Raw genomic sequence first — 18,762 nt, forward strand, 5'->3', positions numbered from 1 at the left:
GTGTGTATCATTTCCATGCGTAATTTATAATTTGGCAATGGTGAATATATAAACAATACATAGTATTTGTTTTTAACCAAAGTGATATAAAATTGTGTCTTTTTGCAACTTGCTTTTTCACTCAGCATCACATTTTGAGATTTATATATGAATAAAGCAAATAATTGTACTTTGAATTATTATAATTGTTGGTATAGCACTGCATTGTATGAATATACCATAATTATTTTTATACTCATTTTGATGGACTTTGAAATTGTTTATAGTCTTTACTCTTTAAAACAGTCCTGCAATAAATATCTCTGTACCTGTTTGCTGTGCACACTTTTGGAGTTTCTCTAGGATGTACCCTTAAGCATAATTTTGCTGGGTAGTAGAATATATACATCTTCCATTTAACCAAATATGATAGAAACTCTCAAAGTGGTTGTACCAGTTTTAATGGACACTAGTATGGAGAACACCCATTTCCTCACATGCTTGCTAACAAACTTTTTTTTTCCCTCTCTTTACTGACCGTCTTATTTATGACTTTAGCTTTCTGCTAAATTTGCTTTAAAAACTGACTTTTGTCTAGCCATGTGACAGCAAATGGGTTAATCTCTCACAGCTGGTTGGTTCGGACTTTAATGAATTTGGTCCTCATAACATTAATTGAAATGAACAGTTGTTATGTTATCTAATGTTGCTTTGGTTGATGTAAAGATAAAATTTCATGGTATGTTATATGTACCTCCCACATAGCAAGTGAACTGATAGAATTAAAAACATTTTAAAGTTATGATGTTTTTCTTTAAATCTTTTCTTCTTCGATGTAGTATTTGATATATTCAGAATACATGTAACATATTTATTTACAAACTGTGAAGTAAAACAAATGAACACTTATGAGCCTACCAGTGGGACCAAGAATCAATCTAACCAGTATTGAATATTTCACTTTCAGAGGTGATTATCCTGAATTCATGATATTCTTGTATTTTAAACATTTTATCAGATTTTTATGTATCATTTAGCACTGAATTGTGTGTATAGCTTCTATGTTTGAGTAAATCACATTATTCTGGGTATAGTCTTCTGAAACTTGCTTTCACTAAATGCTGTGTTTCTAAGTAACTAATATTCCATAGAGATGTAAGCTATTCTTTACTGCTTGTGTAATGATGGATGAATATAATGCGGTTTACTTCTGTTTCTGCTGGTGGGCATTTTGACTGTTCTGTTTTCCCATAGAAATGTAACCAGCACACCCACTTGGAAGAACTATGGTATAGCTGCAAGTAGGAAAGCAAAAGAATAGTTTAAAATGCTGGAAAGCCCTCTTTTAATTCCAGCACTTTCTCTGTCCACTTATATAGGAAGTGGTATAATTTTTTTTCTGTTACTTTTTAGTGTTTCTAATTACTTTTATTCAACTCAACTGTGTGATAAAACTAGCTATAATACCTACAAAGGTTTGACACCTACTTACTTGTGTGGGTATATGTGCCGTGGCACATGCAGGGAGCCCGGAGAACACGTGGATTGGGGATTGGGCTCTGGTTGTCAGGTTTGGTGGCAAGCGCTCCTACCCACTGAGCCAATCTGCTGACCTAGTTATATGTTTGGAAGAATCATAGTTTTACTTTAAAATGTTCTTATGATACTCTAGAAATTTATCCTTTGCAATGCTGAAATCTTTTAGACATCATTAGTAACTCGTGGCAATTACATAAGTTTCAAAAGCATCTTTAGTGCTTTGTGAATAGATTGGAGTACCCAGCATCATGAGTTATTTACTAGGAGTGGAACTGCTGGTTTTTAGGGGTATGAATGTTCAACTTTATGAAATGATTTCAAATTGGTTCTGAAGTGTTTGTACCAGCTTATGTTTTACTTAATAGTTTTGTCAATTTATATACTTTGATCAGCATTATATGAGCGTTTTAGGCAACCTGCAACCTATTGAATACTTGTTATCTTAGATTTCTTTGTATTTGCCAGTAGTATGACATGGTGCATCATTGTGATTAAAATTTGCATTTATTAATGAGATTGAGACTCTTCATATAGCATCAGGTGTTTCCCATGTGTGGAAAACATGGCCTTGTTATTTCACCTACTTTTAAAGAATAATGAATTGTCTTTTTAAGCTGACAAACTGGGAGCATTTTTTTTTATTTAATGTGCATTGAAAAAAACAAGAGCATGTGACACAAGTTTTCTACCACTAAACTACATTGTAAAACCCAATTCTTAATTTTAATATAATCCAATGTTTCGAAATGTCCCCTGCTCTGGACTTTACTGAGATGTCCACTGTGTTTATTTTTAGACATTTTTAAATGATACATTTCTCACTTAAATTCATAATCCACCTGTAATCAGTTTTTGTGTATGATGTGAGCTACTGACTCATTCATCTTGTTGCTCACCTTCTCTATTGTATATGTTGAATTTGACTTCTGTTTACCAGAGTTGTAGCATCTCACTTGTCTGCTGAGTATTTCTGTGTATGAATCTGTTTCTGGCTTGTCTTTTTGTCACCTCATCTTTATCTGTTGGTACCTATTCTTTCTTAGTTATTACCACGGTAACTTTACCTGAAATCTGGTGTATTTGTTTTGGTTTGTTTTTTGGACATAGAGAGGGTCATATTGTGAAGCATAGTATTTGTTAAATGGTGCTGTGATTCAACCCAGGGCCTTGTGCATGCTAATCAGTTACTGCACCATTGAGCTGTATTCTTAGCCCTTCAGTAATCTGGCCAGGAAACTCATGAGTCTCACCTGTTCCTGGACCTTTGACCTTTAAGAATCAGTCTTGAAAAACCCTTTGGGGCTTAAGTGAAATCAATCCAATCAGTTTTGTGAAGAATTGAAATTGGTTGCTGTTATAAATAATACTTTTTTCTGCTTTGTATTTTATTTCTCATATTTTGGAGCTCCATCTTTTTTTATCATTTGCAATGGTATTGTTTAGGGTTTTTTTCCTTTTCAAGTTATTGTGTGTGTTTTCGTGTTCTGGCTTACTTTTAAATGTGCGTTCAGTTGAAGTGGTTATGGTTGTTCATTAGAAGTGATTATAGTAGTGCACATACTCATTTCCAATTTCAAAGAAGCGGATTAACTGTTAACAGTAGCATTTGTGGAAGGTTTTGTAGATAACTTGTCATGTTAGGGGAGGTTTTCCATTTTGTCACATGCTTTTCTACATCTTCTGAGATTCTGTTTCATCTTTTCTCCAGTCCATCAAATGAAATTAATTACATTTTTTTTAAAAATTATTTTATATGTATGGCTGTATTACTTACATATAATGTCTTGTGTACCACTTTTATGCCTGGTGCCCACAAAAGTCAGAAGAGGACATTGGAGTATAGGCAGTTGTGAACCACCATGTGGCTGCTGGGAATTGAACTCAGTACCTCTGGAAGTAAGTGCTCTTAACTGCTGAGCCATCTCTCCAGCCCCAAATTACAGATTTTAATTATATTTTTACTTTATTTTTCTGGAGATAGATCCAAATTGGCCTTAATAGGTTATCTTTTTAATGGTACTACTGTTTGATAATTGTTTGTTTTGTTTTGTTTGAGATAGCATTTCTTTGTGTCGCTTGGCTGTCCTAGAACTAGCTTGGCAGACCAGGCTGGCCTCAAACTCACAGATCTACCTGCCTCTGCCTCCCAAGTGCTGGGGTTAAAGGCGTGTGTTACCACCACCTGGCTTGATCATGTCTTATCCAAGATTTTGTACCTTATAAACAGACCCCTCCCTTCTTTCTGCTTTTGACACAGGATCTCACTCTCTATCGCTGGATGGCTTGGAACTTTTGATACAGGTCAGGCTGGCATCAAACTCACAGAGATCCACTTGCCTCTGTTTTGTGAGTGCTAGGAGCAAAGATGTTCCTTGCTCCTCCCCAACAAGGCTTCATATTTTTCTGTTTTGATGAATTGATTTTGGTATTAAGGTTACAATAATCTACCAAGTGAATTACTGAGTGGTTAGTTTGGATTAGAGTTTCTTAAAATTTTGGTGGATCTTACATACAAAATGCCCTGGATATATAGTGTTTTTGTATGTGTACATTTGGCGGCAGTTGAACTGAAATAGAATTGTTCTGTTTTCTTTTTTTTTTTTTTTTTCAGGTCTCTTTTGGTAGTTTCAGAAATTTGTTTATTCATCAAAAATTTAAATTTATTAGTATAAAATTCATGCCATTTTAATGACATAATTTTTTTGTTTTGCATGCTCAGCTTTTATTTTCTCTCTCTCCTTGTTTTGAATATTATTTATACTGCCCCTTTTTGTTTGTGACACTGGGGCTCATTCTGAAGCCTGAACTGGCCTGGAACTCAATCCAAGCCAGCTTCAAATGCAGGGTAATGCTGCTGTCTCAGCTTCCTGAGTGCTGAGACTACAGGCCTGTGGCTCTTTTTTTCTTGTTTAGTCTTGTCAGAAGTTTATCTGTTTTGTAAATATTGGCATAGGAGTAATTTTATCTTTTTTTTATTTCATTGTTGTTAAATACACAGCTTTTTTATTTCATTGTTTTGATTCCCCCCCCCCCTTTTTTTAAGGTATATTTATTTATTATATGCACATTGTAGCTATCTTCAGACACACCAGAAGAGGGCATCAGATCTCATTAGGGGTGGTTGTGAGCCACTACATAGTTGCTGGGATTAGAGCTCAGGACCCCTGGAAGAGCAGTCAGTGATTTTAACCACAGCCATCTCTCCAGCCCTTGTTTTGATTTGTTAACCAATGCTGTCAGAATGTGGTCTGCATTCCATTTTGCCCCTATGAAAACAGGTTTTACCCATGTTTTATGGCATTGTTCATATAAAATTTAATAGTTTCTCATGATTAATAATTTTAATGTTTTGTGTGTATGTATGAAGTCTATGTGTTTGATAATTGTTATATATCTGTTAGATAAAGAATAGAAATTGTATGGTTCAGCCTTTATTGTTTTTTTTTTTTTTTTTTTGGTTTGTTTGTTTGTTTTCATCCTACTTACCCAAGACTTCTCATGCCTCTTCAGTGGGCCAGACTAGAGTCAAGCTGAACAGGGTCTTCTTGGCCTGCACATTTGATCAAGCTGATTGTTACGTGGCTGAGGATCAGTGGATAGTAGTTAGGAGTCCGAGAATACTGTTAACCCAGGACTTGTTAATAGTTCCAGCAGTTTCTCTTGTTGTGTATGTTGAGACTCCTTTAGTAGATGTATGCAAGCTTAACATTGATTTCTTAGTGAATTGGACTCATGCCCTATTGTTGTCTATCCTAAACTGTCTAAAAGTCTCTCATTTGGTAGAAATTACCCAGAATATTAATTAATTAATTAATTAATTCTTTCTTTCTTATTTATTTATTTATTTTTAAACTTTGGCTGTTTTAGTTTCTTTAAAATTTAGGTGTTTCTTACAGATAATATATTTTTGGATTTTCTTCCTTGGCCCATCAGACAATATGCCTTTTAATTGTTAAGTTTAGAAATTCCTGTTTAATTCAAGTATCTTGATTGATGGTCAACTTATTTTTTTTTCTAAAATCATTTTTATTTTATCCTTGAATTTAAGAAGTCATTTTGATATAGTTCAAGATTCTTAAGATATCTTTCTGTTAGTATAGCAAAGATACAAAGTCTTTTGCCAGTCTTATTTATTTATTTAAGAAAATATTGTTTTACTTTAGCTACATTTGATTGTCTGTCTTTGGGAGTGTCTCATTTTACTCCTAAGTTTAAATATACTAGTGTACTACTCAAGGTTCTCTAAAGGGCCAGGAAAGCATACACACACACATACACACACACACACACACACACACACCCCACACAAGAGGTTGGGGAGGAGGGTGTGTGTGTGTCAGGCTATGGTACAGGTAGCCAACTATAGCTGCCTCCCATTTGAAAGGCCCAGAGTGTAGTTGTTCAGTCCACATTCAGTGCTGGAAGTTTAAGTGCTCCCTTCCTAGAGTAGGAGTTCTGAAGGATTCCTAGAAACGTGCTGCTCTGCCGTCTGCATTGGAATCCCAATGTTGTAGGTTCTAAAACCAGCAAAGGAATGCCTCAGTAACAGGTCAGATGAGCTTGCCAGCTAGAGTGAGAGCAAGCAGGCAAAAGGCTTCCATCTTCCATTTCCTGGGGTGCCATTAGAAGGTGTGGTCCGGATTTAGGCTTGGTCTTCCCACCTCAGTTGATTCAATCATAAAATCCCTCACAAGTATGCCCAGATGCTTGGGTTTAATTAATTCCAGATATAGTCAAGTTTACAACCAACATTACCCACCACTATTTTTTAAAATATTTATTTAAAAGATTTTTTTTTTACATGTATATGTTTGTGAGAATATGTGCCATGTGAATACAGGCGCCTCTGTAGGCTGGAACAGGGATTAGAATCTCTGCAGCTGCTCTCCAGTCAGCTGATGTGGATGCTGGGAACTGAACGCAGGTCCTCTTGAAAATGAGATGCTCTTAGCTGCTAAGCTTTCGACCTCCTGCTTTTTAATATAAAATTTTGATACCTGGTGGTCTTTCTTCAGTCTGAAATTTGCCTTTCATTAAATCTAGAAGATTGTAAGTCCTATGTTGTTTAAATAACGTCTGATTTTTATCTGTTTTTAAGAAGTTTTAACTGGATGTGTATTCATCTCTTTCTGGGTTACATTTTCAAATTTCTCATGTCTTCGTTTCATCTCGATGCTAGATAATTTTAATGAGTTTATCATTTAGTTAACCAGTTTTCTCTTTTTAAATTTTTTTATTCTATTTTATTTTTTTAAAGATTTATTTATTATATGTAAGTACACTGTAACTGTCTTCAGACACTCCAGAAGAGGGCATTAGTTTTCGTTATGGATGGTTGTGAGCCACCATATGGTTGCTGGGATTTGAACTCAGGACCTTTGGAAGAGCAGTCAGTGCTCTTAACCACTGAGCCATCTTGCCAGCCCCACCAGTTTTCTCTTTAACTGTGCTAGTCTTTTCAATTTGTACTTTTTTTTATTCAATCATAATATCTATTTGTATTTGTATTTGTTGATGCAAGATCTTGCTATGTAGCTCAAGTTAACCTTGCATTTGTACATTTTTCCACCTCTCTTGAGTTGTTGAAATTACAGGCATGTACCATCATTCCTGGCTTGTTTTTAAAAGTAATGTGTGGTTCCCTTTCCATCATAGTTAGTCATGTTTGTGTTCATTTTAAATCTGTAGCTGTTCTGTTTTTTGTATTTGGACATCTCAGAGTCTGAAATTTGGGGTGGGGGTTTCTAACATAACATAACTTTTTTTCTTTTATTGTCTCTGTCATGATGTGTTGTTTCATCCTTGTTTGATGATGATTGGTTATGGACTATTTGATTCATCTTTGTGAGAATTCCAGTCTAAAATAGGGAGTATTTTTCTTTCTGAAGCATTGTATTAGCTTTGGCTAGAGTTGGAGATGAACTGGAACCATGCTTCAGTTACACTTGGGCCTCTGGCCCGGGGTTTACCACCCTGCTCCATTGTGGCTTTGGTAGCACTGCCTCTAACTTTTAGAAGTCAGTTTAGTTTCTAGTTTGGGTTTGTTGCTTTTGGAGAGAGAGAGGGTAGCTTTAAGTGTTTTCTTCTATGAATGGACAAAACATTTTAAATCTAAGAAAACAAAACAAAACAAAAACAAACCCTGTAATCTGCCAGACCTGAGGGTACACACATTTAATTTCAGAATTTGAAAGGCAGAGATAGGTGGATATCTGTGAGTACATGGGCATCCTTGTCTGGTCTACATAGTGAGTTCCAAGCTAGCTAGGGCTGCAATAGTGAGACTGTATCTTAAAACCTGTGCTCTACTCCCCACTACCCTTTATTGCTAGAGTTCTTCAGTATCTAGTAAGTACTTTGTTTTAATATGTAACTGTGGTAGTTTTAGTTTGTATTAGAAAAAAATTTTCATCAGATATGGTTTCTTATTAAAATTTTTTTACATTAGAACAAGTTTAAAATTAAGGTATAGGTTAATTTATTCTAAAGGAAAATATTAAGTAGCTATACATGTTGAGTTTGTTAGAGTTTGTATCCCCTAGACCCAAGAGTGCTGTAACAGATAAATAGACAGAGATGATCAAATAGTGTGAAAACTGCTGCCAGTGGTTTGGGTCTGGTGCTCTAAGCTTACAGCACTGCAGACATAAACTCAGTGCATTGGGATGATCAGGAATTGCTTCCTGAACTGAGCAGAACTGGTGAGCATTATGTGCTTGCAGAGTAAGGTTGCTAGGGAATGACCAAAGCCAGCTGTGACTGAGTCTAGGCCATGTGTTGTGTAGTGGTGAGACAGAAGCAGCAGTGATATTATAACAGGCCTTATGTGCATATTGTTGGGAGAGAGTGCTATTTTAATACCAACGAGAGGCTGTTGAGTGGATTTAATCAGTGAGATAATAGACTGAGTTTCAGAGGATGCTGAGTGAAGGCAAGCCACCACTTAGGAGACTTCTTGTTGTATTACATTAGTTCATAGGAGAAAAGATGAAGGCATGACTAAGGCATTGGCATTAGACATGAAGTATCTGTGTGGTTTATTCACATGGTTTTTGTTTTTTAGGGAAGTAATGGCGTAGGTTAAGTTGGATGGAAATGTTTAAGGAGAGTAGGAAGTCAGTGTTGATCTGCATTTTTGGTTTCTTCACATTTTGTAGTTTGGATAACCATTTAACTTTTAGAGCAATAATTGATAAATAGTATATAGAAAGAAGAAAGGACTTGGCTTCTTTTGACAATTTTTGTTGAGGAAAATAATTTGTTTTTGAACTAAGTGAATATGAGGGGCTGTGAGACATTTTGGTTAAGATCTAGTAGCAATTGGCATGGAAGTTCTAGAAGTTGAGAGATGTGGCCCATCCTGGAGAGATTTGGGAATCTTCAGCATTTGGGAATTTGGAATCCAATGTTTTCTATGGTAGTACCACCTGAGTTAATTTAAATGGCACACAGATAAATACCTGGAAGGTTTTAATAGTGACTTAATGTGCATGAAAAACTTATATAACAATGTGATATCATGGACATTATTTAGGCTAAGTAAACATAAGAGGGCAATATTAAGTAAAAATTCATGCAACAAATGGAAACAGCAAAAATCATGTTGAAGCTGTGCAAATGATGAAAGTTAAAGTGTTGCTGTGAGCTATGGGTGTGTGGGTAAGGACACTCAGAGAGAGTAAGAGTGAGAAGAAAGAGAGTTGACATTGGGTGGCAGGGAATGGACAAGAAGAGCCCATGAAGGAGACTGAGGAAGAGCAGCCAAACCAATAGGAGGAGAACCAGAAGATGGTCTTTGGAATCCATGTGAAGAGTCCTCAGAAGGAGGAAGTGGTCCACAGTGTCAAGTAAGTTGTAAGCTGAAAAGTCCTCTTTGGATTTAGCAATTAAGGTAGACTATTTAGCTGGCATCATCTAAAAATAGCAGATTTTAAAATTTCAACCTCCAGTGCTAATAATAGCTAGGATTTATTGTTTTCTTAACATACCTGGTACCTTGAAAGTACTTCACATGTACTAACTGATTAGTCAGGAAGGTAGTATTGTTATTCTGTCTTGGTTTGTAAAGAAACTGAAGCACAGAGAAGTAATTTGCCCTGGGTTATACACCTAGGCAATGGGAGCATCAGGGTTCCAGCCCAGTCACTGGCTCCAGAGTTCATGCCCTGAACCATTTTGCCACATTGCCTCCATGGTTAAACAAAATGGAACGTTAGAAGCTTGCACCAGCATTGTTATCACAGTACAGTTGTTGCTGTCTGTGATGTCATGAGATCTGCTAGACTTGAATGACTAGCATCATATTAGAGGGACATGACTCTGCCAATTGTAATTTATACCATGGTGGTGATTTTGTGGGTTATGACAGATCTTGTCTTTTTCTGTATTTATAGTAAAAAAAAATTGTGAACTTAAAAGTATATATGTATATATTATACATATACTTATTTCTGAGGATAACATTTTCCATATTATGTGCCTTATTTTGGCTGCTGTTGTGTTTTTAATTTTTTCAGCTATTATGTAAATTATACTCTGGAACTGTTCATGCAGAACAGGCAAACTTCAGATATTATTGATGACCATTTTTATTGTAGATGTTCATTAATGGCCTTATTAAAAGTAGTTTCCCTCAAAAGGTAGAAATGGAACCAAATTGTAGGAAGTCAAGAGAAGAAGAAAATATAAGACTCAGTAGGAAAAGGAAGGAAATTCTTGATTAGGTTGACGAGCAGGAGGTGATGGAAAAGAAGACAGCTGTAATGATTGTTGGTGTGGTCAGGGAGAACCAGCTCTGAATGAAGGATTTAAACAATAGGTATGGTGTGAGACCCTGGGAAGAGGAGCCTAGTGAACTAGGCAGCGACATTTATGTTGATTGAGAAGAGCATCATCAGCATAGCCCTTAATATGGCTGGGATGGTGGGCTTGGAAGAGAGAAGACTGATTGCCAGTGTTCTTAAATGTGAAGACAGTCAAGAGCTGAGTAGGAGGCTGTGATAAGGAAAAGGAGCTGTGGTGAGACATTGTGAAGCCAGAGGCCTGGGTTTGAATCTTTACTTACTTGGTGACCTTGAGCAAATTCCTTTATTTTACCAAAATAGTTTTAAAATACATTTGTACAGGAGAGATGGTGGTGTGAGTCCACTGTGGACAGTTACTGTGAGGATTAGTGAGAAGATGTTTGTAGAAGCACTCAGAACAGTGTGTGACCTGTAGTATGAATAGTTTTCGAGGAGGCTGGCTCTTCACTTTTGATTTTTGTCAGGTTTTCACATATCAAACTGAACATACTGTTTGATTGAAGAAATAGGTGTGTATTCTAAGGACTGGTGGTGGTCTAATTAATGATGATCTTGACCTAACAACAGTAGGGTTTGAAGCGATGGAAGGTATTAATGGTGGTGCTGGTGATGGAAAGACAAGACTGTGACTACTTGGCAAGAGCTAGAAGTAATGAGATGCTGAATTCTAAGTGATACTTAGTGTACTGTTCTGAAAAAAAAAAAAAATCATTATTGTACTTTCTTTAGGGAAAAACAAAAGCCAAAAACTTGAGAATAGTTTTCTTCTTCCTCCACTGAAATAGACGTTAAAAATATTTTTTTGATAAAGTAAAGATGTTTTCTCACTTGCAGTCTAGCAGCACAGGGTATGTTTGTAGTAGTTGAGAGAGTAGCAAGGGATGATTGAGAGAGTAGTAGGGTGGTAAGTCTGGATGCGGCCAAGGAGAGCAGAGTGTTACAGGGAAACACTCCAATTTTGCCCCTCTGCCCTAGATAGAGACTTACTGAGAGATGAACAGAACTAGGAAAATATGAGCAGCTAACAGGAAGTGGTTGCTCAGTAGAGGCAGGATGTTTGAGAGTATAGCAGTTTTTATATGCTGCAAAATGGTATATTTTATGGTGTGTCATATAGCAGGTAGAGAAGTACACAGTAGGAGAATGTCTTTTCTACATTCAGCAAACACTTTCTGAAGACATAGCTTGCTAGGCACATACAGAGTCAGATGCCCTTAGTTATATTCTATCCATTTGGAGATACATATCCCTTGAGTTCAGAGTAGAGCTGGTAAATATGTAAACCTAAAGAAAAGAAGAAACAGATTAAGCTCTTTGGAAAGAGCCTGGGAAAAAGAACAGTGGATTAGGGATGAGAATATGTAGACTTCAGTGTTCTGATTGAAGTTGCTTCCTTAGGCTACAGGACCCAACAGGGTTCTAATATACCATAGGGAAAAGTGCTGCTGCTCTGTTACCTCAGGTGATGTTACTGCTGACTAGAATGTCGCTGTCTCCTTAGGACTGTGCAGCATGGATGACTTTGCTGAGGGAGGTCTCAGTTTGGCAGATGATATCTTACTGGAAGATTACCCTTATGAGGATGACTGTATCTGTACTCCTGACTTTACCACTGATGATTATGTTCGAGTAACCCAGCTTTACTATGAAGGCGTGGTGAGTAGGCTTGCTAAATCTACTTTAGAGCAGTTTTTGTGGCATATGTATTGACAGGACAGTACACGTGCTTCTGAAGAGATGATTTCAGAAGGGAAGGGCTGTGTCGCTAGAGTGGTGAGAAGTAGTTAACTTTGACTGGAGATCAACCAGGTTCCTGAGGAAAAGGAACAAATTCAGAGCAATCCAATGAGAAGGCCCGAGATGAGTTCAGAAACCACAAATCATACATACTTTCACATTTTACCAGATAAAAATCAGAATAATTTTCTTCTTTTAGGGTATGCAATATAAAGATTATGCCCAAAGTGAGAAAAATTTAGGTGAGTATATTAATACTTTAATGCTAATTTGTTACAAGACTATTAAGGGAGGTCTATCCATCCAGTCATACCAACATAACAAATTTATCTTTTAAAATGTATTTTTAGCTTGATTTGGTTATATAGGCCTGTAATCCCAGCACTTGGGAAGGAGACTGAGGCAGAAGGATTAGAAGCTCCAGGCCAGCTTTGATCAGCATGCTGAGACTCTCGTCTCAGACTAGAAACTAATCTTTTGTAAAGCTACAGCCAGTTCCTAAATTTTCTTAATATCTAATAGTTGAATATTTTACTCCTTCAATTTTTACCCTTTTTATACCTATTGTTACTTTTTCTCTATTAACGGTGTAGATTCATTTGAAAATGCTAATTTTAAACTTTTTAATTTAATTAAGAATATGACATCTGCAATATATGGTGCAGTAAGCCACTCTCCATCCTGCAAGATTACTGTGATGCCATTAAGCTGTACATCTTCTGGCCACTTCTTTTTCAACATCAACACAGTTCTATAATATCAAGATTGCACCCCTGTGTAGAAGCCATGTAAGTTACTATATAATAATAGTGGTTTAAGAACTGTGTTAGCATGTTGTACAGTACTGAGAAATATTAAGTACAGTGGGAGATTCGTGCCTCCTTCTAGAATGTTATCTTTGCTTAATCAGATAGAAAAGTAAAGACTTGAGATTTGAGTATAAATGAGTAATTACAACCTTTTAATGAATTCCCTGAATAGTAATAAATTGTAAGCTTAAAGCTGAGTGCTACAGAAAGGAGGAACAGATATCAGTGTCTGGTTTGCTTATTGAATACCTGATAAAGACAAAAGAACTTTCCACATTTTAAGTAGAACTATAAATATAAGGTTCATATAAATGTAACATTCGGTAAATAATAACTTTTGGGATCCTAATCTTAAAAAAACATTGTCTTTAAGCCGTTCTCGTGCTGCTGAGATAAGTTTGAAGAAATTACAACATCTTGAGTTGATGGAAGACATTGTGGATTTGGCAAAGAAAGTTGCAGTAAGTGGTAGAATGTGGGTCCCACTCATTTGAATGTAAATGAACAGGAGCTGGAGAGAGGGCTCAGTGGGTAAGATTGCTTGCTGTGTGCACATGGGGCCTGAATTTGGATCCTGGCCTTGTAACCCAACACTGTGGTAAGGGGGTGAAGACAGGAGGATCAGGCCACCAACCTATCTCCAGATTCTGTGAGAGAATGTCTCAAAGATGGAAGGTGTTAGAGAGCAGCCTGGTATCCTTCCCTGGCCTCAGCATGTGTGTATGGCTCACCACACATGTGCTCTTATATCAGTTCATGCACTATACTGTGTTCCCATCCATCCCACACACAAAAGAAAAAAAAAGACAAGCAAACATGCAAAAGCAGGCAAATAGATGGTGTTTACCTTGTAGTTCCAGCTTGTAGCAGTTAGCAGACATTGCTTTTATTTGTGTTTTATTTATGGACATGCTCGGTATTGAAGCAACAAGGCCAATATACTGGTTCCATGTGCCAGAGTGGGGGTGGGGTGGGAGTGGTTAGGATTGTATTTTGCTAAGGAATAGAAGCTGGAATTGATCATAAATGAAAGTAAACCCTGGTTTCTGAAAGCTCCTGTCACAGGCTCTTAAAGTGAAGTGTTATTTTTTGATTTACACCACCACCATTGGCAAGTAATTTGTATTTGAGTAGAATTTGTTGTGAAAGACTTGATGGGGTGTTTTGTCCTATGTTGTGGATCTTTATATGATGTTTTTATTTGTTTCAGTGTTTGGTACTGTTCTAGCTGAAACTTGCATTTGGTAAAGGTGTTTTCTGCTGAAATCAGCGGTAATAACTTACAAATGATGCATATATCTTTATTAAAAGTCTAGGTGTAATGAACTTCAAAAATCTGTACATTTAAAAGTTAGACAGTATTACTTTTAACTAGACCTATATGGAAGACCATTTCTGAATTCTATTAGGATGCTAAAGGGACAAATGAACCCTATCAATCCTATGGGGAGTATGCTGCTAAGCATGTAGAGTAGTGTAGTTAGATATCACTTAGTGATGGGGACACATTCTGAGGACTGAGTTGGTAGCCAGTTTCCCTGTTGTTAGAATCTCATAGATTGTATTTAATGCCGAGCCAAGATGATAGTAGCCAATCTCTTGATGTAAACAAGAGACAGGGTAAACATGGTTGTATGAGATTGCAGCTTAGTACAGTGTGGCTCTCTCTCTCTCTCTCTCTCTCTCTCTCTCTCTCTCTCTCTCTCTCTCTCTCTCTCTCTCTCTCTCACAGTGAGTAGTCTAAAATAATGATAGGAAGTGTGCTGCAGTAAATACCCAACCTATAGCATGGCTTACTATTGCCAAGTGCTATGTCTCATTCATTTTGATTATATGCACCACACCTGCATAACTTGTACTGCATGGGCACAGACTTGTGAGTGATGTCTTGGGAAGTCACAGAAGCTGGGATGTAATGTAAGTGATAAGTTTTCAGATTTCTTACTGTCTCAGGGGACTTTTGTCCTGGCTGTGGTTCCTTGTTAACTGAGATGTTGCTGTGTAGCTCACAGCTTTTTCTAAAATAGAGGCTATGAGGCTAGAAAGACACCAGGCCAGAGTGAGGATTGAAGTTTAGATCTTCAGCTCTCATGTAAGTGCTGGGTAGACATGGTGGCCAGCTTGTATTCTTAGCACTTCAGAAGGCAGAGACTGAATTATCAGAGTTAGACTGGCTAGCTAGATTAGTGAAATAGTGAGCTCTGTGTTCAAGTAAGAGACCTTCCTTCCATCACATACAAGTGCACATAAACATGTGTACACCCAGACACACATGCCACCCTATCCAACCCTCCAAAAAGAAAAAATTCAAACAAAATTGACAGAATAAGGAAAAATGTGTGGTTTTTGTTCTTTTTTTATTTTGCAGAATGATTCATTCCTTATTGAAGGCTTATTGAAAATTGGTTATAAAATAGAAAATGTAAGTGTTAAACATGAGACTCCAGCACATGCACTGCAAATGATCAAAGGTCAATCTCACTGCATGTTTCTCAGATAATGACTCCATATACCCAAACTTTTACATGTAGTATTTGGTAATACTAATTTCTATATAGTGCATAATCTTATTTTATAGATTTGCCTCATTTTTAAAATTATATATATAGTATGGTTTTAAGCCTTTTGCAAGTTACTAATTCTTTTTGTAGATTATTTGCCTCACATATATTACTCCAATGAAATTAAGTCCTTGGTATGATTGATACATATATATGTCATGCTCATATGCAAAGATAAGTTTTTTTGTAATGTTACTGGAGACAGAAATGTCTATGTATTTCCTTTAAACCTAATATGAACATTGGCAATTCAGCTATTCAGATTCTTAAAAATAAAGTAGAAAGAATATATTGTGAACTCCCGATGAGTACCATTGCACTGATTGCCCTTTTGCCCAGCTGTACGCTGCAGATCATGTGGCCCTGTTCTGAACCTTACACCTGGTGGTCAGGATAGATCTCTAGTCGACATGTGACCGGAGAATCCTCATCTACCTTTATATTACTGTATTCTACTACCTCAACAGCCCAGGGTCAGAGACCTCAACTTCCATGTCTGTAATCATTGTAGAAATACTCTTGATGTGTAAGATGTCTACGGTCACATGAAGATACCTGTGAGTCCACAGTGACTGTTCTTAACGTGTATGTAGGAGTCCAGCTGTTCTTTATTGCATGATGGAGTGATGAAAATCAGTGTATGAGTAATGGTCTGACATGCTACAGAAGGCAAACACACAGTACCACATACATTTAGATCTTAAACTTAGATCTCCCTTTTCATTCCTCTTTTGAAACAGAAAATTTTGGCAATGGAAGATGCTTTAAATTGGATAAAATACACGGGTGATGTAACAATTCTACCTAAATTAGGATCAGTTGACAGTTGCTGGCCCATGCTAAGTATTTTCTTTACTGAATGTAAGTATAATTGCTTTAAATGTTGAGTCTTGTTTAAAGAAAATTATTTGGGAAGATGGGATGTGTTCATAGATGATATTCAATTTATCTTAGGAATGATTAACAGTGTTTTTCTTCTGATATAATGCTCAAATAAGATGTTGTTGTTGTTGTTGTTGTTTTTTTAACATTGCAGTTAGTTTATTCTCTATTTCTTGTCTCACTGGTGTTGTAGCATTATAGTCTTAAAGCTAGGGCTTAGTGGATGTCATCCCTTTACAGATGCATCTGCTCTTTGATTAAAATGGAACTGCCTTCTGTGCTTTACTTTGAAAAGTGTTTTACTTTAAAGCATTTGAATATTAGCAGTGTTTTTATGGTATACTTACAGTCTTAAGACAGGAAATACGTGGCCCTGTAACAGATGATGAGAACAGAGACTTGTCACCATGACTGAGAAAGAAGAGTGCGTATTTTGTCAGTTGGTTTAGATGCTTATAAGTAAATAGAGACAGAATTTTGCAGTAGGGTTGTTGGACACTGGAGTGTGTTGCATCCAGAGAGTGTAGATTTTGTTTTCCTTGCCATTTTGAACACCTGTAATTACAGTGGAGGAGCAGAGAAACAGCTTATCATAGGTACCTACGTGGGCTCATTTCTGTTGTTCTGCAGGGTAGCTGTAGCTGTTTTGTTTTGGGGGATAAAGTCAGAATTTTAGGGTTTAAAGCAATGGTTCTCAACCTGTGGGTCATGATCATGTATCAGTTGTCTAAGACCATCTGCATATCAGATATTTATATTATGATTCATAATGATAGCAGAATTACAGTTACGAAGTAGCAACAAAAATAACTATAGCTGGGGTCACCACACAATATGAAGAACTGTATTAAGGGGTTGCAACATTAGGCAGGTTGAGAACTACTGGGTTAGATAATTTTCCTCAGACTTGTAAGTACTAGAACTCACTCATGTCCTCCAAAGTCAAAACGCAGGCTTTTCTCAAAAAGGCTTTTCTGTGTCTTAATGCTCTTGTCTGGTGATCATCCCAGATTTTGCTCAAATCTTAAATGTTAAGTGTTCCTTTAATCTTGGACATTAATGATTTGTTACATAGAAACTTAATTATAATTTTGTTGTAGTAAATTTTTAAATCAAACTTTTAAAATCCTTTTTATTTCATAGCTTAAAGTACAGAAAATGAGGCTTGATAACCTTTGGATACAAAGTGTATCTGTTTAACTTTTATTAGTTTACTAACTTTTCTATTAGAATAATATTTCAAATAACTTCTCATTAACTTTTATGAAGTCAAGTATTAAAACCTTTTAAATACTTTATTACAGTAAATACATTTTAGAAAATATTTTTCAGGGTTTTGTTTTTACACATTTTTATTGAACAGTCTATCTGGCACGTTGAATACTTGATACTGTTTGTTGAATTGGCTTTGGTAATTAGGAGCCCTAATCACAGTGTATTATGAAAGAAGGAAGAATATCATTTCAGTGATAATGTAATAATTTTAATTGCTAGAAATAAAAACATTTTATTCACAAAAGCAACACAGTGCTTTTCTGTTACTTTTTACCATGTTGACTGAGATCTCAAGGATAAACCTAGGTAGGACCTGAATGAGTTCGGGAATCACTGTTGCCACGGAACTGCATTCCCAGCCCCAAGTTTTTACTCTTTAACTATTTAATGTGTACGTAACATTACAAAAACACACAAACTATTTAAAAACATTTAATAGTAAAATGAACACAATAATAGACTTACCTTTTTGAACCAAGAGTTAGAATATTATCAATACCATTTTAAAACTAATACTTTCTTTCACCTTCTTCTAATACAAATTTCAGATAAGTACCATATTACTAGAGTTGTAACTGAAAATTGCAACTTGCTAGAAGAATTTAGAAGGCATAGTTGCATGCAGTGTGTGAAGGTAAGGACACTTACCTGTAAACGTATTTTAAGATTTGTCTCTTAAACTTTTAATAGGCTTGAGTAATAAAATAATGGAACTACTGTAAAGTAACATAGTAATAACATGCTTAAGGGGAAATGTTGAGGCATTCTGATTTAGGTTTTTGTTTTTTGTTTTTTAAAAGAAGAAATGCTATCTTAATCAAAATTTCTAATGATTTAAAAATGAGAATTTATTTCAACCAGGCTTGTACTATATTGAGCAAGTATGATATTCTTTGATAACAGCCTTACTGGGATGTAGACCATGTGCTGCAGTTCACTCAGGAAGTACTAACTCCTAGTTCAGTTTTAAAGAGAATATTTAGAGATTTTAATTTCTATAGTTTTATAGTTAAAGCTATTGATAATTTTTGTTAAAGAATGTGAGTATGAAGTGAAAAATTCACTTATACATGTAGCATTTTTTATGTGCATTCTTACTAACGTGCTACATATTTTTAGCAGTTAGTCAACATTGCCTGTGAGTTAATGATTTATGTGTATATATTGAGATACCCA

The 18,762-nt window shown here is 36.1% G+C and overlaps 1 protein-coding gene across 7 annotated transcripts in view; it reads left to right on the forward strand.

Annotated features, from left to right (window-relative positions):
- Ttc3 (tetratricopeptide repeat domain 3) overlaps positions 1 to 18,762 on the forward strand; it is a 102,728-nt gene that overhangs the window by 1,638 nt on the left and 82,328 nt on the right. For 3 of the 7 annotated variants that reach the window (XM_021209535.2, XM_029544405.1, XM_029544406.1), the window contains exons 2-8: positions 11,824 to 11,978; positions 12,259 to 12,301; positions 12,697 to 12,847; positions 13,242 to 13,329; positions 15,237 to 15,290; positions 16,170 to 16,290; positions 18,135 to 18,220. The exons of 2 other annotated variants lie outside the window; for them this stretch is intronic. In XM_021209535.2, coding sequence (XP_021065194.1) covers positions 11,824 to 11,978; positions 12,259 to 12,301; positions 12,697 to 12,847; positions 13,242 to 13,329; positions 15,237 to 15,290; positions 16,170 to 16,290; positions 18,135 to 18,220 — 698 coding nt within the window. The remainder of the gene's footprint in view (positions 1 to 11,823; positions 11,979 to 12,258; positions 12,302 to 12,696; positions 12,848 to 13,241; positions 13,330 to 15,236; positions 15,291 to 16,169; positions 16,291 to 18,134; positions 18,221 to 18,762) is intronic. 2 more of the 7 variants (XM_029544407.1, XM_029544408.1) reach the window with 2 other exon arrangements.

Source organism: Mus pahari, chromosome 12 (assembly GCF_900095145.1).
Source record: "Mus pahari chromosome 12, PAHARI_EIJ_v1.1, whole genome shotgun sequence".
NCBI lineage: Eukaryota > Metazoa > Chordata > Mammalia > Rodentia > Muridae > Mus > Mus pahari.